Source organism: Rana temporaria, chromosome 3 (genome assembly GCF_905171775.1).
Source record: "Rana temporaria chromosome 3, aRanTem1.1, whole genome shotgun sequence".
In the NCBI taxonomy this organism is placed as follows: Eukaryota; Metazoa; Chordata; class Amphibia; order Anura; family Ranidae; genus Rana; species Rana temporaria.
The window spans coordinates 426,068,777-426,095,941 of NC_053491.1; the positions used below are offsets into that span (position 1 = coordinate 426,068,777).

At 45.2% G+C, this 27,165-nt stretch overlaps 1 protein-coding gene across 1 annotated transcript; it reads right to left on the reverse strand.

Annotated features, from left to right (window-relative positions):
* Positions 1-23,468: 23,468 nt before the first annotated feature.
* Positions 23,469-26,706, reverse strand: LOC120930540 (nodal homolog 2-A-like). Its single transcript, XM_040341719.1, has 3 exons — positions 26,448-26,706; positions 24,935-25,662; positions 23,469-23,621 (listed from the first exon to the last, which is right to left on the reverse strand). Exons 1-3 carry the CDS (start codon positions 26,704-26,706, stop codon positions 23,469-23,471), a joined length of 1,140 nt encoding a protein of 379 aa, XP_040197653.1.
* Positions 26,707-27,165: the final 459 nt, after the last annotated feature.

Sequence of the window (27,165 nt, forward strand, 5' to 3'; positions counted from 1 at the left end):
CTCGGCGGGCCGAGTTCTCCCATAGAACAACGAGGAAATAGAGAACATGTTCTCTATTTCCTCGCCGAGCTCCTCGTCGGCTTCCTCGGCCGAAAGTGTACACACGGCCGGGTTTCTCGGCAGAATTCAGCTCTGAACCGAGTTTCTGGCTGAATTCTGCCGAGAAACTCGGTCGTGTGTATGGGGCCTTACAGGTGAAAATAAAGGAAAGAAAACGAATGCAGCCACCACATCTATGTGTGGTGTTTGCTTTTGGGTTTATTACCACTTTAATCATTTTTTTTTAATTTGCTTCTTTTTTTTTTGCGCTTCTCAGCTTCCTGCCTTTAGTCTCACCTAGGTGAGAATGATGTTTCAGTCTCCTATTGGGATACCTACCCCCAGAAGGCATTGCTTTCCACTATTCATGTAAACAGATGCAGTGCCACATCTCACAGACAGGAATCTGGCGCAGTATGGTGAAAAGTAGTGCCTTCTAAAATATGTGTTGTCAGTATCCCAGCAGGCATTACTTTCCACCATTCATGGAACATAATGTAAATGGACATGGCACAAGATCTATATCTGTGAATGTGTGAGATCTTGAGCTGCGTCACTGGGAGGACAGTAGAGGTATTGTTAGTGTGGTTCCCCTCATTCCCACTAGGTGTCACTGTCTAATAGTGTGATACACCTGTAGAGTTAAAGGGGTTGTAAAGGTTCAGTTTTTTATTTTATAAATAGGTTTCTTTAACTACTTGCCGACTGGCCGCCATCATTCTGCGGCGGCAGGTTGGCTCTCCTGCGCGAGAGCCCGTAGCTCTACGTCGACTCTCTCGCAGGCAACTAGGGCCCCCCCCCTGACTCCCGTGCGTGTGCCCGGCGGGCTCGATCGCCACTGGGCACACGCGATCGCTCGTTACAGAGCGGGGACCGGGAGCTGTGTGTGTAAACACACAGCTCCCGGTCCTGTCAGGGGGGGAAATGCTAATCCTCTGTTCATAAGTGTCCGCCATAATGTCGCAGTACCGAAAAAAATCGATGATCGCCGCCATTACTAGTAAAAAGAATATATTAATAAAAATGCCATAAAAATACCCCCTATTTTGTAAATGCTATAACTTTTGCGCAAACCAATCAATAAACGCTTATTAAATATGTAGAAGAATACGTATCGGCCTAAAACTGAGGATAAAATTTTTTTTTTATATATTTTTGGGGGATATTTATTACAGCAAAAAGTAAATAATATTCATTTTTTTTCAAAATTTTCGCTCTATTTTTGTTTATAGCGCAAAAAACAAAAACCGCGGAGGTGATCAAATACCACCAAAAGAAAGCTCTATTTGTGTGAAAAAAAAGGACGCCAATTTTGTTTGGGAGCCACGTCGCACGACCGCGCAATTGTCAGTTAAAGCGACGCAGTACCGAATCGCAAAAAGTACTCTGGTCTTTGACCAGCAATATGGTCCGGGGGTTAAGTGGTTAAGCTAGTGCATTGTTGGTTCACTTATCTTTTCCTTCCATTTCCCTTCTTAAAGCGGGGGTTCACCCTAAAAAAAAAAAAAAAAAATTCTAGCATGCCATCAAGCATACTAGCGCGAACTACATTATGCCTTTATTTTATTTTTTGGCGCCGTACTCACAGTTTAATCCCGTAGTTAATTTTCAGAATGGGCGTTCCTATGTAGAGGGAACATGATTGACGGCCAGCTATGGCGCGTCACGCTTCCCGAAAATAGACTAAATAGGACTTGGCTCTTCACGGCGCCTGCGCAGTCAGCTCCTAGTCTGTGCGCAGGCGCCGTATAGCGCAGTGAAGAGCCGAGTCCTCCCTGTAGGCGATCGCCTACAGGGAGGGGCTGCAGTAAGGCGATTAAGCTATTCGCCTTACCAGCCCCTCGGCCGAAGGAGGAAGTGGGACAGGAAGTCCCACTCCTCCTGGAGCCCCCACTCCCCCCCCCCTCAAAAAATTACATGCCAAATGTGGCATGTAAGGGGGCGAGGAGTGGATTAAGCGGAAGTTCAATTTTCGGGTGGAACTCCACTTTAAGGTTAAACCTCTTTTCTTCTAATTATAATGAGTGGCCACATGTCTTGTTAAACTCCCTTCTGCGAAAAAGTTTTATCCCTATTGTGGGGTCACCAGTACGGTATTTGTACATTTAAATCAAATCCCCTCTCAAGCGTCTCTTCTCCAGAGAGAATAAGTTCAGTGCTCGTAATCTTTCCTCATAACTAATATCCTCCAGACCCTTTATTAGATTTGTTGCCCTTCTCTGTACTCACTCAATTTCCAGCACATCCTTTCTGAGGACTGGTGTCCAGAGCTGAACAGCATACTCCAGGTGCGGCCGGACCAGAGTCTTGTAGAGCGGGAGAATTATCATTTTATCTCTGGAGTTAATCCCCTTTTTAATACATGCCAATATTCTGTTTGCTTTGTTAGCAGCAGCTTGGCATTGCATGCCACTGCTGAGCCCAGCATCTACTAGGACCCCCAGGTCCCTTTCCCTTTTTTTTTTTACAATTTCTTTATTTTCAAAATAATTTTCCTCTACGTTTATACAAAACATGGGAAATAACAATCATCTAACAAAAATAAATAAATAAATAAAATCAAAGTGCATTCAATAGACTTGTTACAGTACAATCTCTCTTTCCGTTCATCTCAGTAAATAAAAAAATAAAAAAGAAGATGCAAAACAGAGAAAGAAAAAAAAGGGAAAGAAAAGAAACTAAACAATAACATTCCTACCATTGGGATCTTTTGATCTCCCCCCCGTTAATTCCCGTCCTCCCACTCTTCCGAGCCCAGAGCGTGGCCCCTTAACTCCCAATATTGGTCCATGACAGAGGGGGGAGGGCCCTGTAGGGGGTAGCATTTAGTAAACGAAAGCTTCAAATTCCCTAATGTTCGGACCTGGGAGGACGCTGTCCCATGTCCTTTCATTTTATTTTAACCCACTCCCCGTGCCCTCTCCCCCATGATTCTTATAGTTCCTTATCATTCCTTATCCTAATATACATTCTCATGTTCTCCCTCTCCAACCCTATCTGATTAAAAAATCAATCAAAACTAACAAACAATAATAACAGAAAAATAAAATAAAAAATTCTCTCATTTCTGAGTTCCCCAAAAAGTATCTCTCCCTCTCCCTCTCCATACACCCTACTCCCCCTCCAAAAGTCCTCCGTCTCCCTTTCCATCCTAGATTCCCCCAGAGGTCCCATCCCTCCCCCCCCAGTGTATAGATCGCATTTATATTTTTGCCACCCAAATGCATTATTTTACATTTTTCGACATTGATCCTCATTTGTCATGTAGTTGCCCACCCCATTAATTTGTTCAGATCTTTTTGCAAGGTTTCCACATCCAGTGGAGAAGTTATTGCCCTGCTTAGCTTAGTATCATCCGCATATACAGAGATTGCACCGTTCAACCCATCATCCAGGTCGTTTATGAATAAATGTTATAGGATTGGTCCCAGCACAGAACCCTGGGGGAAGAACTCACTCACCTTGTGCTGACAGGTGGCGGCTTTCTCCCTCCCTCAGTCTACTTTGTGTCCCGTGCCGTACGTCTTCTCCTCCAATATTATTTCTTCTCCTTTCGGCCAATCAAGAAATGGGTCTCATGATCTGCTTCCTGATTGGCCAGGAGGAGAATCAGTGTGGTAATAGCGAATATTCATAGTTACATAGTAGGTGAGGTTGAAAAAAAGACACAAGTCCATCAAGTCCAACCTATGTAGGACCCCTTTCACACTGAAGCGTTTTTACAGCGTTTTAGCATTAAAAATAGCGCTCTTAAAACGCTCATAAAACGCTCTCCATGCATCTCAATGGACCCTTTCACACTGAGTCCTGCAAGCAGCATCTTTGGAGCAGCTTTTGAGCGCTGAAAAAAACGCTCCAAAAATGCCCCTCTCCATTGAAATTAATTTAAAGCGCTGTAAAAACGCCTTACCCTTTCACACTGAGGCGTTGAACTGGCGGGGCGTTGAGAAAAGTCCTGCAAGCAGCATCTTTGGAGCAGCTTTTGGGCGCTGAAAAAAACGCTCCAAAAACGCCCCTCTTCATTGAAATGAATTGAAAAGCGCTGTAAAAACGCCTTACCCTTTCACACCAAGGCACTGCAAAAACGCCCTAAAACGCTAGGGTCTTAGTGGTGCTTTTATCAGCACATTGGGATTGCAGATGAGGCTTTGGTCGAATAACGCTGTAATAACACTCGAAAAACGTTTGAATAACGCTGTAATAACGCTCAAAAAACGCTTGAATAACGCTCGAAAAACGCCCTAGTGTGAAAGGGGCCTAAATGTATTCATTCGCTATTGTCACACAATTGGGTGGGCTCAGAGCCACCCTTTTTTGAAGCCAATTGGAGCCTCATGCTCTAATCATGTGCTTCAACCCCCCCATTGGAATCCATGATCTGGCGCCCTGTATGTAGATTGGGGGGCCAGACCCATGGATGGGGGGACAGTGCCTGTGTGCCCCTAATGGACAGGCCGCTACTGGAATAAAAAATTACCTCCCTCCCCAAGCAAAACCCCCCAGTACAGATCTCCCCACCAGGCCCGGACTGGCCATAGGGCATACCGGGCACATGCCCGGTGGGCCGTGGCGGCCCGCGGGCCGGAAGTGGCCCGCGAACGGCCCTTGGCGGCCCGCGAACGGCCCTCGGCGGCCCGCATGTCACTTCTACTCAGAGGTGTACCAAGGCCCTTGGGGCGGACTGGGCTGGGTTGCAAGAATGCATTTGCCCCCTGGGCTGCTCTAATGTCCTGCAAAAAGGCCACTGAGCTGGCCGAGTGCGCCACCTGCCACAAGTTGTGGATTGTCCACTGGCCACGTCACCTGCCATGTCACCAGGCCATGTCACCTGCCACAAGTTGTGGATTGTCCACTTGCCATGTCACCTGGCCACGTCACCTGCCACGTCACCTGGCCACATCATCTGCCACGTCACCTGGCCACATCACCTGCCACAAGTTGTGGATTGTCCACTGGCCACGTCACCTGCCACGTTAACTGGCCACGTCACCTGCCACAAGTTGTGGATTGTCCACTTGCCATGTCATCTGCCATGTCACCTGGCCACGCCACCTGCCACAAGTTGTGGGTTGTCCACTGGCCACGTCACCTGGCCACGTCACCTGCCACAAGTTGTGGATTGTCCACTTGCCATGTCACCTGCCACGTCACCTGGCCACGTCACCTGCCACGTCACCTGGCCACGTCACCTGCCACAAGTTGTGGAATGTCCACTGGCCACGTCACCTGCCACGTCAACTGGCCACGTCACCTGCCACAAGTTGTGGATTGTCCACTTGAAACGTCACCTGCCTCAAGTTGTGTATTGTCCACTTGCCACGTCATCTGCCATGTCACCTGGCCACGCCACCTGCCACAAGTTGTGGATTGTCCACTGGCCACGTCACCTGGCCACGTCACCTGCCACAAGTTGTGGATTGTCCACTTGCCATGTCACCTGGCCACGTCACCTGCCACGTCACCTGGCCACGTCACCTGCCACAAGTTGTGGATTGTCCACTTGTCACGTCACCTGCCACAAGTGGATTATGCACTTGCCAAATCACCAGGCCACGTCACCTGCCACAAGTTGTGGATTGTCCACTGGCCACGTCACCTGGCCACGTCACCTGCCATGTCACCTGGCCACGTTACCTGCCACAAGTTGTGGATTGTCCACTTGCCATGTCACCTGGCCACGTCACCTGGCCACATCACCTGCCACGTCACCTGGCCACGTCACCTGCCACAAGTTGTGGATTATCCACTGGCCACGTCACCTGCCACGTCAACTGGCCATGTCAATTGCCACAAGTTGTGGATTGTCCACTGGCCACGTCACCTGCCACATCACCTGGCCACGTCACCTACCACAAGTTGTGGATTTTCCACTTGCCACGTCATCTGCCATGTCACCTGGCCACGCCACCTGCCACAAGTTGTGGATTGTCCACTGGCCACGTCACCTGGCCACGTCACCTGCCACAAGTTGTGGATTGTCCACTTGCCATGTCACCTGGCCACGTCACCTGCCACGTCACCTGGCCACGTCACCTGCCACGTCACCTGGCCACGTCACCTGCCACAAGTTGTGGATTGTCCACTTGAAACGTCACCTGCCACGTCAACTGGCCACGTCACCTGCTTCAAGTTGTGTATTGTCCACTTGCCATGTCATCTGCCATGTCACCTGGCCACGCCACCTGCCACAAGTTGTGGGTTGTCCACTGGCCACGTCACCTGGCCACGTCACCTGCCACATCACCTGGCCACGTCACCTGCCACGTCAACTGGCCACGTCACCTGCCACAAGTTGTGGATTGTCCACTTGAAATGTCACCTGCCTCAAGTTGTGTATTGTCTACTTGCCACTTCACCTGCCACATCACCTGGCCACGTCACCTGCCACAAGTTGTGGAATGTCCACTGGCCACGTCACCTGCCACGTCAACTGGCCACGTCACCTGCCACAAGTTGTGTATTGTCCACTTGCCACGTCATCTGCCATGTCAACTGACCATGTCACCTGCCACAAGTTGTGGATTGTCCACTTGCCACGTCACCTGACCACGACACCTGCCACAAGTTGTGGATTGTCCACTTGCCAAATCACCTGGCCACGTCACCTGCCACAAGTTGTGGATTGTCCACTGGCCACGTCCCCCTCTCTGCATATTAAGTGTTATATTACAGCAGCCTGTGACAGTTTCTTGCCCTCCTAGATGTTATAATGTGGGTTCACACTGGCAAGCTGCAGTTTAGCTGCAGTTCTGGCATGTTACCCTCCAGTCCCATAGACTTCTATTAGGTTGTACATTTTTGCTGCATGTCCTGAAAGTGCACAAAAAGTCCTGCATGCCGCATCTGTGGTGCAATTCCAAAAAATGCAGCAAAAACGCACAATTTATAATTAGAAGTCTGAAGGACTGGGGCTATGGAAAACCTCCACAGTGGCGGCCTGTCCATTAAGGGCACACAGGCACTGACCCCTCCATTATGCCACCCCCATATGTAAAATGGATAGATTCATGCCTGACCGGCCACTAAGATGGGGTAAGTGTCGGTCAGACAGCGAGTGGGTGGAGGGTGTGTCACAGTGGCTGCATTTGATGGGACAAAGTGGCTGCATTTGATGGGGCACAGTGGCTGCATTTGATGGGGCACAGTGGCTGCATTTGATGGGACAAAGTGGCTGCATTTGATGGGGCACAGTGGCTGCATTTGATGGGGCACAGTGGCTGCATTTGATGGGACACAGTGGCTGCATTTGATGGGGCACAGTGGCTGCATTTGATGGGGCACAGTGGCTGCATTTGATGGGGCACAGTGGCTGCATTTGATGGGGCACAGTGGCTGCATTTGATGGGGCACAGTGGCTGCATTTGATGGGGCACGGTGGCTGCATTTGATGGGACAAAGTGGCTGCATTTGATGGGACAAAGTGGCTGCATTTGATGGGGCACAGTGGCTGCATTTGATGGGACAAAGTGGCTGCATTTGATGGGGCACAGTGGCTGCATTTGATGGGGCACAGTGGCTGCATTTGATGGGGCACAGTGGCTGCATTTGATGGGGCACAGTGGCTGCATTTGATGGGGCACAGTGGCTGCATTTGATGGGGCACAGTGGCTGCATTTGATAGGGCACAGTGGCTGCATTTGATGGGGCACCGTGGCTGCATTTGATGGGACAAAGTGGCTGCATTTGATGGGGCACAGTGGCTGCATTTGATGGGGCACAGTGGCTGCATTTGATGGGGCACAGTGGCTGCATTTGATGGGACACAGTGACTGCATTTGATGGGGCACAATGGCTGCATTTGATGTAGCACAGTGGCTGCATTTGATGGGGCACAGTGGCTGCATTTGATGGGGCACAACAGCTGCATTTGATGGGACAAAGTGGCTACATTTGATGGGCACAGTGGCTGCATTTAATGGGGCACAGTGGCTGCATATAATGGGGCACAGTGGCTGCATTTGATGGGGCACAGTGGCTGCATATAATGGGGCACAGTGGCTGCATTTGATGTTTTTGTTCAGTTTGATTGCTTCCCCCCCAAAAAAAATGTTGAGCACCAGTGTGAGCCAAAAGGCTTGCACTCACAGATACTCCACTGAAAAGTTATCAATTCTCATGTCACTTTTCAGAGGCATTTGACAGACAGTAAGGAGGTGATGCCTAATTTCCTCCCTGCCTGTTTTAACCTCAGCCAGTCCCTCCAGATATTTCACTTTGTACTCCACCTTATTTTCATTACTCTTTATAGGTATTAGATGTTCTCTCACCTTATTCTTTGCACATCTAATGCATAATGAGAGTTCTGGAAATAAGGTGGAGTTCAAAGTGAATTTCTAAACCTAAGTTGAGAACCCCTTTCAGAAGATTTGAGGATATTATTAAACTCGGAGACTGGTGGACTTAGGCCATCATAAATAGATTGAAATTCTGCCAGTTCAGCAGAAATTTCAATCTATCAATGTGCAGACTGGTTATACAGACTCCGATCTATCAACTGACTTCAGTACAACAATGGGAAATGTCCAACGATTTCTCTCTGTCCCAGCAATGTGGAGTGATTTCTCTCTCTGTGCCACAAATGTGGAGCAGTCTCTCTCTCTGTGCGGGCATTCCATCATTAACCCCCGCCGCGTGCCCCCCCCCCCCCCCCCGGGCTGCTCAGTCTAAAATGCCCGGGCCTATTTTTTGTCCCAGTCCGGGCCTGCTCCCCACCACCCTTAAAACTCCTCCCCAGTATGAACCCCCCTCCCATAGTACATATTTCTTCCTCCATCATCAGTACTGTTCCTCCAACCCCCCAGTGCAGTTCTTCTCCCCAGTACAGCTCCCCCCCCCCCCTTAGTGCAGATTGCCCGCCACCCTTCTCAGTGCAGCCCCTTTTCAGGATCGATCCCAATGCCAGAATACTATGATTTTTTTCTTTTGTTTCTTCTGTTCTTGGAGTTAGATTGGCTTTTTGACAATGTTTGAAGTAGTATTATTTATACAAAATGCATTGCTCATTAAACAAACTACGTTTTTGTTTTTGCATTTTTGTCAATGTCTCTGCTTATTATAAAAATAAATACATTTTCAGTGTTTAGAAAATAGCAGCCCACAAATTAAAGCGAAAGTATGTCAATATTTCAACAAGGCAAATGTTACCTATTCCCAGATTAATAGCTGATTATACAATGCTGCCATCTGCTGGTCAATAGTGTAAATGTTATTTCCAAATCTGTTTTATGGGGTCCACATAGCTTTGACAGGCTAAGGCTGGGTTCACACTACGGTTTTCCCGTCCGTCAGCCGCATACGATTTCAGTATTGAAAACGTACGGGCCCGGACGGGAAAACGTATAGATAGAGAATGCATTGCAAATCGTATGCACTCAGATGCATCCGGGTGCGTACGATTTGCTGGCAAAACGTTTTTTAAACGTCCGCAAAACCGTGTTCAACCACGGTTTTGCGGTCGTTTTTAAAACAGTATGGCAAACGCATACGTTTTCCTTTAACATTAATGTTAATGGAAAACGCACATGTGTGCGGTTCCATACGTTCCCGTCCGTTTCAGCCGCATACGGTTTTCCATATAAATCGTATGCGGCTGACGGACGGGAAAACCGTAGTGTGAACCCAGCCTAATGCAGAGCTGGATCACCTACAAGGCAGACTAGCTATGAGCCCAAGGCCTGACATAGGTTTGAGAGGCCCAGCATTTGATTTTGTCCCAATTCACACAGGCTGCAATTGGTTTTATAAACACACCTCCGGGTGTCTGGTTTGGGTTAGCAGCCGATTTGCCTATCCCTATCCCTCCAAACTTCAAAATGGAATTAGGCTTCATGCCCACGGCCGTACAGAAACCAATTCGTTACATTATGATACAGAGACTCTGATGGATCCACCGCCATCCAATCCAAACACAATAAGTAGGAATTCTTTTATTTCACCTTTATTTCTTACTATATTTATTGCAATATTTTTCCTTTTCCTATGCAGCCTATACACTCATTTACTAAGCTCTGGAGCAACTGCTCTTGCATAGTGCACAGTCTTTTTTTCTTTAGCAAATCAACCCCGATGTGTGCATGCGGGGGTTTAGCGGCAGGAGGAAAAAAAAAAGCCCCTACTGGCAGCTGTAAAAGTGTACATGAGGCCTTTTAGACCCCTTTCACACTGAGGCATTTTACAGGCGTTTCTGCGCTAAAAAATAGCGCCTGAAAAGCCCCTTTAACCTTTTATCCACCGCCTGCCGTCAAATGACGGCGGGAGGCAGACCCTGTTGTTCTGGGTGGATGTCATATGACATCGCGCCCTTTTAGTCCACTGGGGAACGGGTGTGCGTGCCCGGCGGCCGCGATCGCCGCCGGGCACCCACGATTGCCCAGTAACTGAGCAGGAACGTGGATCTGTGTGTGTAAATACACAGATCCACGTCCTGTCAGGGACAGGGGACCTTGTACATAGGGACTCCCCCCACAGTAAGAATAACTTCCTAGGGAATACATTAACCCCTTGATCGCCCCCTAGTGTTAACCCCTTCCCTGCCAGTCACATTCATACAGTAATCAATGCATTTTTATAGCAGGGATCGCTGAATAAATGTGAATGGTCCCAAAAATGTGTCAAAAGTGTCCGGTGTGCCCTCCGCAATATCGCAGTCACGATAAAAATCGCAGATCGCCGCCATTATTTGTAAAAAATAAAAATTATAAAAATGCTATAAATCTATCCCCTATTTTGTAGATGCTATAACTTTTGCGCAAACCAATCAATATACGCTTATTGTGATTTTTTTTACCAAAAATATGTAGAAGAATAAGTATCGGCCTAAACTGAGAATTTATTTTAAAAAAAAATTGATATTTATTGTAGCAAAAAGTAAAAAATATGGGTCCAGATTCACAGTGAGAGTACGCCGGCGTATCTACTGATACGCCTGCGTACTTTCAAATTACCCGCGTCGTATCTTTAGTTTGAATCCTTAGCCTAGGTTCACACTGCTGCGAATTCAAAATCGCGGTAAAATGCGCGATTTTACCGCGATTTCGCGGCCGCGATTTTGCCGCGATTTGCCGCGATTTCGGCCGCAATTTAATGTAAATCGCGGCCCGAAATCGCAAAAAGTAGTACAGGAACTACTTTTTGAAATCGCAGATGCGGCGTCGCACTGATTAGGACAGTGCCATTGCCGACAATTGCCGCCGATTTGAGATGCGATTTGACATGTCAAATCGCATCTCAAATCGTTCCAAATCGTACCCAGTGTGAACCAGGGCTCAAACCAAGATACAACGGCATCTGGGTTCGATCCGACAGGCGTACGGCTTCGTACGTCTTCGGATCGTAGATGCAATACTTCGGCGTCCGCTGGGTGGAGTTTGCGTCATTTTCTGCGCTTGGTATGCAAATGATTTTTTTCCGACGATCCACGAACGTACGCGTGCCGTCGCATTCTCTTACGTCGTCTCTAGTCGGCTTTTTCCGGCGTATAGTTAAAGCTGCTATTTTGCGGCGTATAGATAGACTTGCCATGTTAAGTATGGCCGTCGTTCCCGCGTCGAAATTTGAATTTTTTTTTTTTTGCATAAGGCCCGGTACACACGAGCAAACATGTACGTTGAAACCGGTCCGTCGGACCGTTTTCACCGTACATGCCTGCCAGAGGGCTTCTGTACGATGGTTGTACTAACCATCGTACAGAAGTCCGCGCGTAAACAATACGCGGGGCGCGTCCGCGTCGTCGCCGCGACGATGACGCGGCGATGACGCGGAGACGTGGGCGGGCCTGCCATTTAAAGGCTTCCACGCATGCGTCAAAGTCATTCGACGCATGCGAGGGACGGCGGGCGCTCGGACATGTACGGTAGGTCTGTACTGACGACCGTACATGTCCGAGCGGGCAGGATTCCAGCGGACGGTTTTAAAACACGTCCAGGAATATTTGCCCGCTGGGAAAAGGCCCGGCGGGCAAATGTTTGCTGGAATTCGGCCAGCTCGCGCCTACACACGACCGAACATGTATGCTGAAACTGGCCCGCGGACCAGTTTCAGCATACATGTTTGGTCGTGTGTACGGGGCCTTAGTCGTCCGTGAATAGGGATGGACATTAGTCACGTCTAAGTTCAAAAAATGACGTCGTTGCGACGTCATTTCACGCAAATCACGGCGGGAAATTTCGAAACGGAGCATGCGCAGTTCAATCGGTGCGGGGACGCGCTTCATTTAAATGAATCACGCCCCCTAATCGCTGATTTGAATTCCGCCGCCAGAAATACACTACGCCGCCGTAACTTTCGGCGCGCAATCTTTCAGGATTCGAACCAAAGCCGGAAAAGTTACGGCGGCGTAGCGTATCTCTGATCCATTTCTATGTGGATCTGGCCCATTGTGTTTTTTTTTCAAACTTCTTTTTGTTTATAGCGCAATAAATAAAAACCGCAGAGGTGATCAAATACCACCAAAAGAAACCTCTATTTGTGGGAAAAAAATTATAAAAATTTAATTTGAGTACAGTGTTGTATGACCGCGCAAAATGTGACAGTGCTCAAAGCTGAAAAATGGCCTGGGCAGGAAGGGGGTGAAAGTGCCCAGTAGGCAAGTGGTTAAACTGCCACTTCTGCAGTCCCGAGTGCTTTCACACTGGGGCGGTGCACTTGCAGGACAGAAAAAAAAGTCCTGCAAGCAGCATCTTTGGAGCGGTGCGGGAGCGTTGTATACACCGCTCCTCCAGTGCCCCTGCCCATTGAAATCAATAGGCACTGCTGCCGAATCGCCTGCAAAGCGATTCGTTAGCGGCACTTTTCGGGTACTAATATCCCTTTCCTCGGCCGCTAGCAGGGCGCTTTTAAGCCGAATAGTGCTGCTATAACAGTGGTAAAGCGCTGCTAAAACTAGCTGTCCTTTACCGCTAGCGCTCCCCACTGCCCGAGTGTTAAAGGGGTCTTAGTTCTTCCACTGTGTGGTGTGTGATCTACACTTGGGATTACTATAGGCACAGCAATGCTTTTCTAGAAATGAGAATAGTGCATCCCAAGCACGTACCTTATAACAAGGAGGGGACCTTCTATCTGATAGCATTTGATGTGAGGCTTTGAAGCCTGGAGCCTCCTCCAGATGGACAGTCAGTGGTGAGGGAAGCGGGGAGTCATTAGTCCTGTTCTAGGCATCCCAGTGATAAAAGAGTGCGATGTGAAGGGAGAATTCCAGAGCAATTGAAAGAATTCTTTATGGCAAGCAGCAGGCCCCAGTTGTTTGGGTCCACCCAGCTGTTGCCATAGATATCTGGAATCAGGAGTGAAACATCTGCTTTTCACGTGAAGCTATCCAGTAATGGGTTTTAACTCTATAGAAACAATACAGCATTTTATTTATATTATATTATATATATATATATATATATATATATATATATATATATATATATATATATTTATTTATATTTATATATATATATATATATATATATATATATATATATATATATATATATATATATATATATTTATTTAATGCCAGTACAGTTTTTAATTCTAATGTTTTTTGTGTACCGTAATTGTGTAGAAGGAGAGATGTATTTCCCCCCTATCCTTATCACACACACATTTCCAAATATACCAATGCAATTTTCTTTTATCTAGAATGACTCACCTACTGCTCAGGGGTCGGATTCAGATAGGAGATACGACGGCGTATCTCTGAGTCCGGCCGTCGTATCTATGCGCCTGATTCAGAGAATCAGTTGCGCATAGATTTCCCTAAGATCCGACCGGCGTAAGTGTCTTATACCGTCGTATCTCAGGCTGCATATTTACGCTGGCCGCTAGGTGGCGCTTCCGTATAGTTACGCAAGGAATATGCTAATTAGGTATTTACGCCGATTCAGAAACGTACGTCCCGCCGGCGCATTTTTTTACGTCGTTTCCGTAAGGCTTTTTCCGGCGTAAAGTTACCCCTGCTATATGAGGCGTAGCTAATGTTAAGTATGGACGTCGTTCCCGCGCTGAGTTTAGAAAATTTTACATCGTTTGCGTAAGTCGTTCGCGAATAGGGCTTTGCGTAAGTTACGTTCACGTCGAAACCAATGAGGCTTTGCGGCGTAATTTCGAGCATGCGCACTGGGATTCTTTCACGAACGGCGCATGCGCCGTTCACAAAAAACGTAAAATACGTGGGGTCAAGTGAAATTTAAATAAAACACGCCCACAACATCCCCATTTGAATTAGGCGGTCTTACGCCGGCCCACATACGTCACACCGCCGTAACTTAGGGCGCAAGTTCTATCTGAATACAGAACTTGCGCCCAAATTTACGGCGGCGTAACGTATCTGATATACGTTACGCCGGCACAAAGATAGAGCATTCTATCTGAATCCAGCCCCAGGTCTTTTCTATGAAACAAAGGAAATAATCCTTAAAGTGGCAAACTCTTAAAAAAAGAAAACTCTTTTCAAGTATGTATTCTTAACCACTTAAGACCCGGACCTTTATGCAGGTAAAGGACCTGGCCAGTTTTTGCGATTCGGCACTGTGTCGCTTTAACTGACAATTGCGTGGTCGTGCGACGTGGCTCCCAAACAAAATTGGTGTCCTTTTTTCCCCCACAAATGGAGCTTTCTTTTGGTGGTATTTGATCACCTCTGCGGTTTTTATTTTTTGCGCTATAAACAAAAATGGAGCGACAATTTTGAAAAAAATTCAATATTTTTTACTTTTTGCTATAATAAATATCCCCCAAAAAGATATAAAAAAACAATTTTTTCCTCAGTTTAGGCCGATACGTATTCTTCTACCTATTTTTGGTAAAAAAAATCGCAATAAGAGTTTATCGATTGGTTTGCGCAAAATTTATAGCGTTTACAAAATAGGAGATAGTTTTATTGCATTTTTATTAATTATTTTTACTACTAATGGCGGCGATCAGCGATTTTTTTCGTGACTGCGACATTATGGCGGACACATCGGACAATTTTGACACATTTTTGGGACCATTGTCATTTTCACAGCAATTTTTTTTTTAAAAATGCATTGTTTACTGTGAAAATGACAATTGCAGTTTAGGAGTTAACCACTAGAGGGTGCTGTAGGGGTTATGTGTAACCTCATATGTTTTTCTAACTGTAGGGGGGCGGGGCTGGACGCGTGACATCATTGATCGTGTTTCCCTATATAGGGATCACACGATCAATGAAGCTGCCACTGTGAAGAACGGGGAAGGTGTGTTTACACACAGCTCTACCCGTTCTTCAGCTCCGGGGACCGATCTTGGGACTCGGACTGGGACACGGGCGTGCGCCGCGGGCGCGAGCCTGCGACCCACGGCTGGGCACTTAAAGAGGACGTACAGGTACGTGCTTGTGCCCAGCCGCGCCATTCTGCTGACGTATATTTGCAGGAGGCGGTCCTTAAGTAGTTAAAGCAACATTTATTATATTGCAGCTTACCAATTGTTAGCTGTGATGGCTGCATTCGTTTTCTTTTTTAGGCTTTTTCCCCTTTATTTTCACCCGATGGTCTGGCCAGTCGGTCTGGTGTTTTTCAACAGAACAAGCTTCCCTGCAGATTCAGCGGTTAAAGAGTTGAGATAAGCCATTTACCACTGACAGTGGTGCTTACAATGGTCAGTTTATATTTATTTCTGTAAAACCTTTATCCAAAAAGAAACAAAACGGTTTGCTGTCTGTTTATAAAGTGTTGGTTTGGCTTCAAATTGTTAGTGCGTCTAAATCTTGCTAGTGCATCTAACACTACCCTTCCCCCAGACTGATAATTTTGTCTCTTTTGCTCCTTTATCAAGAGTGTAGGCACATCAAGGTAGGGAGTGTGTTATTGGCCAGATGAAAACAGAGGAAAAAAGCCCAGAAAAAGAAAACAAATGCAACCACCACATCTAATGATTGGTAAGCTGAAATAATAATACATTTTTGGGTTTAATATTGCTTTAATAAAAAAAAAAATACATTCTATTGCTCTCAGCCTCCTCAAAATGCCTTTTTTCCCCTTTGCTGCTGTAATTGGACTTCCTGTTAAAGTGATAGTAAACAGCCGATGATTTATTTATTTTTTAACCTGTAAGGTAAAGCCACAAAGTGTAGTATGCATCGCATACTAGCACATTATGTGAAACTTACCTTAGAACGAAGACCTTCCAGCGCCGAGCTGTCACGTTGACAAGGCTTCCATCTTCTCCCCGTCTTCCTTCCGGGTCCGTGGACTCCGGCTGTGTGACTGGCCGGAGCCGCAACGATGTCACACCCACACATGCGCATGGGAGCCGAGCTGTTCATGGCACAGGACTCAGGTTGCCGTTCCTTCAGAGTGCATGCGTGGGTGAGGTCATCAGCTTTATGTACAGTAAATATCTTCTAAACAGCGCACGTTTAGGAGATATTTACAGTACCTATAGGTAAGCCTTATTATAGGCGTATCTGTAGGTAAAGGCATGTATGGGAGTTTACTCCCACTTTAACCTCCCTGGCGGTATGATTCTGTCTGGAATTACGTACCAAAAGCGGTACATTTATTTTGCAAGGAAATTGGCGTTTTATACTGTAGGCCTGTAATTTTTAGAAATAACTCACTTAAATCTGACCAAGCAAGAGTCTTGTAGGCATCCCGGGTATGATTTTTTTTTTTAAAACAAAATTATAAATTATAATATAATAAATAATTATAAATAATTATAACAAATAATAATATAATTATAATAAAAATTATTCAATAATGTAATCAACTCAAAATCACTGAAATTTGCAGTTGCAGAATTGTCGCTGTCATTATTTTATTTTTTTTATGACGAATTTCCCCGCAAATCGCTATCGCACAATTCTGCAAGTGATTATAATTTATTATCGCTGTTTTCTAGCTGATCTAAAACCATTTTTGACATAAAGGGACACTTTTGGACAATCTACAGTTTTTAGGCAGAAATGACATTTTTTATTATATAAAAGTACATGCAGGGCACTGGGCAGACCACTAGGGACAAGGGGGGTGTGTATTTTTTACATACAGTACTGTAATCTATAAGATTACAGTATACTGTATGTAATGTGTTTGTTTACTTTTTTGAATTTGGCGCCGTTCTCCGTCCCCGTGCGTCGTAACGTCGCAGGGAACGGAGATCGGCGTCACACGGGGACTGTGAATCGAGCGAGGAGGTCCCGCTCGCTCACACAGCGGGTGGCATCGCTGGATCCAGGGACAAGGTGAGTAAACCAAGCCTGTGGATCCAGCGAAAGGTAAGCCCGTCCAGCCCGAGCGCGACTCGGGTTTGCCGATCCTAACATGTAAAACCAACCCCGAGTCGCGCTCGGGTTTACCGGCAGGGGGGTTAAAGGGTGTCTAAATTCATTCTTCATGGGCCCTCTGTATGTAGTAACATAGGCACCCTCTCTTGCTCTCTCCCGAGATGACCAGGGACTATAGACTATTTACTACAGAATTTATAGTGTGCAGAGAGCAGTACACAGGGCCACAACTAATGTGCACCTCTAGTTCCAAAGGAGGACAAGGGAAAGTTTGGGAGCTCACGAAGGAAGCAGAAAAATACAGTAAGAAATAATATAAAGTGGATGTAAACCCTCACATATACCCAGTGAAGTGAACAGCCTCAGATGATACACAGAGATGAAACAAATCTCCTACATACGTTTTACATGTATATCTGCTGTCTTCATCTTTATATACTGTTTAGAAAGTGCAGATTGTGTTAGAAGCTTCACTTCCTCGTTCTGCACTGTGATAGAAGTCTTGGATTACACTGGGAGACAGCTGATTGGAGGAAAGGCGTACACCCCCTCCAGATAGGCAGATACTTTCAGAGCTGTCCTTTGATTAAAGCATCTTTCTGCTAACCTATAGCACCCTCCCTGACACAAAATTCAGGCTGGTTTTATCCAATGTTTAGGAGAACTTGTCAGAAGTTATAAGGCCTCGTACACAGAGGCGTCCCTAGGGGGGGCCCAGAGGGGGCCCTGACCCCCCCAACATCATGTTGTGCCCCACCATGTGCCCCCCCAAAAAAAAAAAATAAAAATTTTTTTTTTTTTTTGTGTGCAATTTTTGTATTTTGCTCCCCGAGAGGGAGAGCGTCCCCAGTAAGCTCTGCGGGGAATTCCTCCCCCTCCCTGTGCTCGCCGACACTGCATAATGCGAGCGCTCACACAACCAGATATTCTAGCCTGGGCCGTGTTTAAGTGTGTGCACTGCAGACTGCAGTACACTGTAATCACTGAACTACATTATCTCCATCCCTTCTCTCCCCCCCCATTTGTCTCCCTGCCCCTCTCCTGTTCTTTCAAAACATTCACAATTTACTCTCACTTTCAGTTAGGCAGATAATATACGGTGCAAATTTCTTTCCTGCATCCACAGATTGCAGGAAAGAAACGTGCATGATTCCCCCATCAACAGACAGTGGTGACAGGGGAATATCCCTCCTGCCCAGCAATTGTATTCTCCTGACAAACAGTGATTATCACTAGTGGCTATACAGCAACCACTAGTGATAATTATAAGAGAATCTGCTCATTAATGGTTCAAATCTCAGCCAGTTTCTGCTGAACCAGCTGAGATTTAAACTGTCTATGGCTGGTCTTAGCTCTTAGGCAGCCCATACATTGATTAGCACTGTGGAGTGTCGGCTTCCTGGCGGGATCGGGCATGTGGGATTTCAAACACACCCGAGCCCATCTCTATTGGTTGTAGACAGTTGAGCTCCCTGCAGGTTGCTTAGCAGCAGTGGAGCCTTCTCTGACATGCTGATCGGGATGCAATCCAGGTGATGCTCTTAGTCAAATCCTAGTCATAAATATCAGTGATTTTATTGATCAAAGCCCACACTTTACAGGCATAGAGCCCACATGGCTGCAGATCATACGGTTGATTATATTTATGTGGTTGTACTCTTGATGCTAATAAATACTGTGTTTATTAGATCTGACTGGGAGCATCACCTGGATCACATCCCGATCAGCATGTCAACAGAGAAGGTTATACAGCATTACTGCTGCTAGGTGACCAGCTGGGGGCTCGGCTCTCTATAACCAATAGTGCCAGCCTTCCCCTGCATGCACCCATAATGTCACCAGCACTAGATCCTAATAGACTGCTGCCGCTGCCAAGGAGACAGACGCCAGACCAGCTCTGTAAATAGCAGGGACAAGACAGCTGGGGAACCCTAGAGTGGCAGATCACCAGGGCCCGGTGGCAAGACAACCTTTGCAACCCTGATAGTTCTCCCACTGCTTTGGACCCTTATATTTTCTTGGTGTGCTGGTGACATATCTCTTGTTTTCTGCCACCCTGGGGGGCCCCAGTATAGTAGGAAGGGAGCTCACTGCAGAAAATGTGAAAGGGCCCATAGTGGGATCGTAGTAAAGGGCCCCAGGATATATATATATATATATATATATATAATTGCATTTTATAGTTGGCCCCCCTACTTTTGTCCCTGTCCCCCCATGTGCCCCCCCTAAATATGAAAGCTGGAGACGCCACTGCTCGTACACATGACCAGTTTCCTCGGCAGAATCCATCAAGAAACTTGGTGGGAGAGCTTTTTTGCCGAGGAAACCGGTCGTGTACATTTTTCATCGAGGAAACTGTCGAGGAACTCGACAAGCAAAAAAGAGAGCAAGTTCTCTATTTCCTCGACGGGAGTCTCAAATTGGCTCGTCGAGTTCCTGGTCAGGCTGGTTTCCGACGAGAAACTCGAGCGTGTGTATGCTAAGGAACCCGCGCTTGCTCAGATTAAAGTATGAGACGGGAGTAAAAGTAGCATTTGTAATGGAGATAACACATTTTTAAAGCTGTAACAGACTGAAAAGTGCAAATAGTCTCTTACCAAACTTTTATTTAACACGCAAACACATAAGATTAGCAAAAGCAGCCCCAAGAGTTGTGCAAGTGGAATCGAACTTCCCCTGCCGTTGTATGTGTTGTATGTCACCGCGTTTGAGAACGAGGAGATTTTGTCTGTTAAGTGTGTACGCAAAGCAAGCTTGTCAAGTTCCTCTACAAGCCTAACAAGGAACTCGACCAGGAAAATTATGTGTTTCGCCCGACGAGTTACTCGGTCGTGTGTACGAGGCCTAAGGCTGATGACAGAAGAACAGAGCAGGAGAAAGCCATGGGGCTTAGTGCTTTGAAGAGAGATATGAAAACACTGCAGATATATGTGCCCAGCTCAAATTTCATGAATCAGATTTACATCCACTGTAATAAAAAAATTAATTACAAGGCTAATAAGTAGTTGGTGAGCATGCATTAATTTTGGAGAAAAATGATATTATTTGGTGTCACTTTAAATAACTGTATATATTGTCCAGCATAATGGACTTCCTGTATTGTTGGAGCTACTAATTTGTTAATTTTTGCTAGTTTATCATTACCCTCTTCTTAGCACACTTATACGGCGCAGTTATTCTTAGGTCCCTTTCACACGGGTGCCTCCCTTTGGTGGACTCTGCTTGCTCAGCAGGGGACTGCTCCATTTAGCAGGCAGATGACTGGTTTGTCATCACTCACTGTGCAGAGCAGAGAAGGACACAGTCCCACTCTCCTCTATGGGGATATCGGGTGAAAACGAACCGCCAGTCCATTTTCATCCAATCCCATCCGATTTGTTATATAGATGGAAAATAGGACCACCATCCATTGGATTGTGCTGGCAGGAGCGGATCTGATAAGAGCGTGTCCACTGACATCCGCCACTCCATAAGGGAGAGTGTGAGGTCCAATCAAGTCAGCCTGAAAAACTGACAGGCGGACCTGACCAGACAGCCCATGTGAAAGGGGACTAAGGGCCCTTTCACACGGGCGGACAAACGGTCCGTTTTTTACAAGTCCGTTTCCCTATGGGATTGCAGACGTTAGCGGATTGAGCATCAGCTAACGTCCGCAAAGATCCGCCTTCGCAAAGATCCGCTTTTTCAGACGGAAGAAAACCCTATTTTTCTTCTGTCTGGCGGAATGGATCGGATGAATACGGACACACGGTCCGTATTCATCCGATTTCCATAGGTGAGAGCGGAGGAAAGACAGGGCGGTCTCTGCACAGTGTGCGGGGTCCGCCCTGTCCGCCGACAGATCAGCGGGGATTTACGGATGATCCCCGCTGAGCAGACGGACACACACAGGGCGGATCAATACGGATCTGCTCCGTTTGAAAGAGCCCTAAGTGTAGCAAAATCATGGCACATATGGTTCTAGATTTTGATCATCACTTTCTCTAAGGCTCATGTCACACTATAGCGATCCTGACGCTCGCGGCGCTGGTAACCCACTAGTGACAGATCACTAAGAAGGTCAACGAGAATACTAGCTCATTATAAATTACCTATAAGATTCACCATTGCAACTTTGCTTTTGCTAGAGACTTGCCACACACATTTTCTAAAAAGTCTCAAATATAACTTGTGCCTCAAATGCTCTGAAAGTGTACAACTTGCCAGTGACAATGTGCAGCCTTACAGACTTACAATTCAACACTAACACAAATTTGTGGCAAGTTTTCCCTGGTTTCTGGGCACTCCCCCTTTCCGAGTAACCCCTTGTATCCACCCCCTACCCACCTCTGAGCACCGTCCCTTGGTTCTAACCCCCACCCACCTCCCAGGATCACCCCTTTTGAAAAATACAGAACCAGATATCATTTTGTGCTGCTAAGTAATTTGTATGACATTTGCTAATGAAGAAAAGTGGTAAAATAGACCCCCTGCAGCCAGAAAATATAGACCCACCCCAGCAGCCAGCAACAATAGATTTCTTCCCAAAAGTAGATCCTTTCGAGCAACATAAGACCGATCCGGCAACAATAAATGCCCAACCAGCCACAGTAGACCTCCCCAGGAAAAATAGATCACCCCTCACAAAAAAAGATCACTCCCCCAGCAACAATTTTGCAAGCATGCACATCTTTATTTCCAAATATGTAGCAGAAATTGCAATTAGAAAGAGAAAAGTTTAGTTGTACTTTAAGCTTTTGCTGTCTCCTATGCCCACTAGTAAAGAAATGATGGTAAGTGCCTAACTTTACTCTGTAGGACAGGGGAGCCCAACCTTTTGAGGAGCGAGGACCACTTAAGTGACTTGGTAACCGGTTGCGGGCCACAATGAGCAGAGCGGGCGGATGACAGGTCCATGTCCACTCTGCATATGTAGAGTGGACATGGATACGGCCCACTCTACTCTATGGGCCCTCTGATCTGATCTGCCCAGATAGAAGGGGTCGATCCCCCCTTCTGTTTTTTTTTTTAGCAGATTGAATTGGAGATAGGTGGGTATATGGGCACAAGTCCGTTGTGGCTCAAAAGAGGTGACCATTGGGTCCAATTGGGTCGGACTGATCGTGTCAAAGAGGCCTAAGGCTGCTTTCACACTGATGCTCTGTGGTTTACCCACACTAAGGGTGCAGCGCAGTTCTGTGAGTGAGCTGCACTTTGCCATAGACTTCTAATATATCCTGCAGGTGTAGTGCATTTTTTTTATGTGCACCAAACCCGCAGGTAATAATAGAAGTCTATGGCAAAGTGCAGGTAACCCACGGGTGTTCTGCAGTGCACCAGCGGATCAGTTTGAAAGCAGCCCAGTAACCACTGCAGAACAGATATGCTCATAGATACACTTTGAGTTTAGTAATAAACACTACCTTTGATAACAGTCTTCAGGTATCGCCACCTACTTCTGTCCCAGGCAGAGTGCATTTAATATCACGCCGCCTATGACATTAGTTGACGCTTTACAGGAAGCATCGGCTTATGCGGCTCTGCAGCCACTTGCTTCACAACACTGATGCTCTGGGATGGTGGGTCGACAACCCACAATCTGGGCTTGCCAACCTGCCATCCCAGAGCAGGAGGTCGCGGGCCACATCAGAGGGCTCCGTGGGCCACTGGTTGGGCACCCCTGCTGTAGGACTTCTAGATGCATTGGTACCTACCTCAACTGTGAGCTTAATATATTAACCACCGCAAAGGTGCTACTTAGTCCCATTCTGGTGCTAGAGAGCTACAAAAAGGGAGTAGTGGGCACGTGGCTAAAAATACACTAAAGCTGCCCATAGATGGATTTTGCAAACTTTCCCCATACATATAAACTCAAACTAACAAGGATAGTAACAGATGATCTGATCTTCTTTACCTTTTCACTTGTACATTAAGTAAAATTACTTTACTAGACAGTAGAAAAAACTTGCCCCCCCCCCCAAGCTACCAAACCAAGATTTACAAAGAGAAATAAAGCTATAAAACAAAGTCGTGTGTTTAGTGAGTTTATTGCATAAAAATAAGAGTACAGAAACATACCTCAACATGAGGAACTACATAACAATTGTTTTATAATCTATTATGCATGCATCCCAAATTTCAAATTATAGTCTCCATTACTCAGATAATAGAACAAAGTCCAAACGCTTAACCATTTAAGTTGCCCTTCTTCTCTTCAAAGAGCCCCACATTCTTCAATGATCATGTCATCATGGTGTCTTAAAACAAGGTTGAAATCTTCATGGGATAGCATGTACAAGGGCTGCATCTTTACTGGCACACATGAGGAACATTCAACTTTCTCCCCTTCCTTTAGATTGATGAAACTCTATGAAAATAAAAATAGAACATTCAAACATTAGTAATTGGGTTTAGCAATTTTGCTTAGGCCATTAAACAGTGTTCATAAAATGAATAGCAGAAAAACAGATAGTTTTAATGCAAAATGTTAAACCTAAAGTATACAAAGATAATAAGTATACACATATAATATGTAATTGACTATTTACCTTGCCTGCTGTTTTATAATTTATGATTGTATTTTATATACATATTTTTATGTGCACCCTCCAGTGGTCAGCTGTCATCAGAGACAAATCTAGAATTCTATGACTAATCCCCTTTTGAAAAATCTAATAATCTGGATTAACAAAGTGGGGTGAATTAACTAAAACCGAAGAGTGCAAAATCTGGTCCAGCTGTGCATGGCAGCCAATCAGCTTCTAACTTTAGCTTGTTCAATTAATCTTTGACAAAATACCTGGAAGCTGATTGGTTACTATGCAGTGCTGCACCAGATTTTGCACTCTCCAGTTTTAGTAAATCAAACCCAGTGATTCTTTTACTTCAGTGCTTTGTTATTGACTAACCAGAGGCACGTTGCAGATCAGATGTTCTGATTTCACTGGCTCTGTAATTGCTGGGTCAGTAAGTCAGAAAGTATGGAAAACACACAAAGCCAGGTAGCTAGCATTTTCAGGAGAAGGTCAGCATGTCAACCTACATGTTTCTCCTCAAGCAAGTTACACTGAGAGAAATACCGTAAATAGTCTGTCATAGCTAGCCTCTACTTCTGAGGCCCCGTACACATGGCCGAGAAACTCGACGAGCAAAACACATCGTTTTGCTCGGCGAGTTCCTTGTGAAGCCGCCGAGGATCTCGGCGAGCCAAGTTTCCCCGTTGACTAACGAGGAAATAGAGAACATGTTCTCTATTTGGCCCGAAGAGATCCTCGTCGGTTTCCTCGGCCGAAAGTGTACACACGGCCGGGTTTCTTGGCAGAATACGGCTCCGATCGAGTTTCTGGCTGAATTCTGCAGAGAAACTCGGTCGTGTGTACGGGGACTTAGAATTATAAATCTTTGGCTGTATTCCTATTGCTTTGGCTTCCATACTTTCTGTCTCACTGACCCAGGACAAGTAAAGATTTTTAGCATCAGCATTGTGTCTCAAAAGCCAATAGACAAATAGGTGTTCCCCAATATACATACAGTATATATTTCAAAATGATACACCTAAACTATCATATTCATTGATTAGTGCTAATATTCACATATATAAAAACACTAAAACTGCAGTTTCCCTTAAATAAAAACATGTTTTTAGTGGGGATAGGAGGTAGCAATGCAAACTTTTCTCACCTTAACGTAGTTATAGATTGTTGTCGTGGCGGGGCCCTTTAGTGGGGTATGGCAGCTTCCTTCACACCGGTAGGCGTTGTATTTTTTGGGATAGACAACCCAATCGTCCCATCCAAGCTCCTTGAAATCTACCATCATGTCAACCTTTCTACATGAAGGTCCTTGCTCTTCTTCTGGCATGTCATGAGTGATGAATGGAGTAATTATTTGCCTGTTTCTGTTTTGTCTTTGTCTCTGGAACCCAGCCATCTTTGGAGAGCTTTCTGACAATTTCTTGATCAGGCCTGGAGACTCTGGCTTGGAAAGAGGCCTGTCCTTACTGAAAAATACAATGATTGCTTGATTTGTGGATCTCTTCTGAAGAGATTTGTTAATTAGCGTTTTGGGATTTCCAGAATGAGATACTGCAACGCTGTGAGCATTTCCTCTAGCATGTGTGTCTTTATTATTGGCAAGTTTATTGCCCCAGTGAAGATACTGTCCCATCAGATCGGTCACGTTGAAGCTTTTCCAGGCAGAATGGTGACTCACTGTCATGCTTTTCATGATTGACCCCAAGAACACTCCATCCTGTCCATTTTCAGTGTGGAAGATCTCCATAGTGATTGTGGCGGGAGTTTCAAATGGTGGGAGAAGAACTCGAAGCTCAACCAATCTTAGATCATCCCCTTTGGAGATAGATGTGAGGTCAAAACTCACTGACCAGCGATTATCTTCCACAGTACAACCTGGAAGAAATAAAATAAAAAGTTTTATAAGTATGTTTTATTCCATAAAAATGTGTTGCTATTAACTGCAGATAGAAAACTACTACAGTCAGTTTGAAATTCCAAATTACTGTTCATCAATTAAGATAATAAAGGAAGCGTAAAGACAAAATATAGAAAATACAGTATCTAGTCTTATATACTGTATTTGTAATAAATAATAATTAGTATAAAGCCCCATACACACTATTAGATTTTCTGCAGATTTTTGTCTTCAGATTTACCAAAACCATATAATATGAGGTCAAACCTTAAGGGTTTAAATCTGTATGCAATCAGGCAGGCCCCTGCACTACATGGTTTTGGTAAATCTGAAGACAAAAATCTGCAGAAAATCTAATAGTGTGTATGGGGTCTAAGGCTGGCTATACACTATACAATTTTCTTGTTCAACTTTTCTTTAGATTTGCCAAAACCATATAACATGAGGTCAAACCTAAACTCTTTCAATTTGTATGCAACCAGGATGGCCCTTGCACTACATAGTTGAAGGTGAATCTAAAGGAAATTAAATAATAAAAATGTTATGGTGTATGACCAGCCTTATGGTCTGACATATATACTTTCAGTATTTCAGATTAAAATCAGATTAAACATTTGTATTTGAAATGATATTTGCTACTGCAAGTTTGGTTACTACCAGTTACCCAGACAGAGCTTATTTCATATTTGTAATCAGCAATCAAATCAATAAATAGATGAAAATATATATCACATAGATGAGTTCAGTTACACTATGTACTTACTTTTAGCAGGAAGGCTCTGGACAGTGTCGGACTCTTCCAGGATTTGATTTTCTGGCCTGTGAAGGTCTTTTCGCTGATCCATGAGGGTTTGGTAAAGATGCATCATATAAGGAGGAACCTTAAGCTTTGGAGAGTGTCTGTTTAATCCAGAAGATGGAAAGCTCAATTCCCCTGAGTTAAGTGGAAAAGGAGGTCTTCCCAGGGCCATGCAGATGGACAAAAAATATAAGATAGTCTTCAAGGTGAACGCTGAAGCCATCTTCTCTGTGTCTTAATCCGCTCAAGAGATGTTGACTTCTCAGAGGTTTGCCAAGACTGATGATAGTTTGAGGTCTCCCAGATTTATATGCTGCTGAACCCCCTTACATCTTCACATCTATGGCACCTTGAACCCCTTTCATCCAGAGGATCCTTGCACATTAAAGAGTCAATCACTGCCTTGTTGCCGTGTCATTATCATGCTAATTATAGTAGCAAAGAATCAGTACAAACTATAAATAAAGATAAAACAACATAAATTAAATAAACCAACTTCTTTGATATAAAAAGATAGTTTCACAGTAAACAAAATAAAATGTATATTTATAGAGAGAGAGAGAGAGAGACAGTAAAAAAAATCTAATGTAACTAGCTAACCATTTTAGTCCAAATATGACATATGGCATTAAGCCAATACAGTGTTTTAATTAATATATTTTTTATTATTATTATTATTATT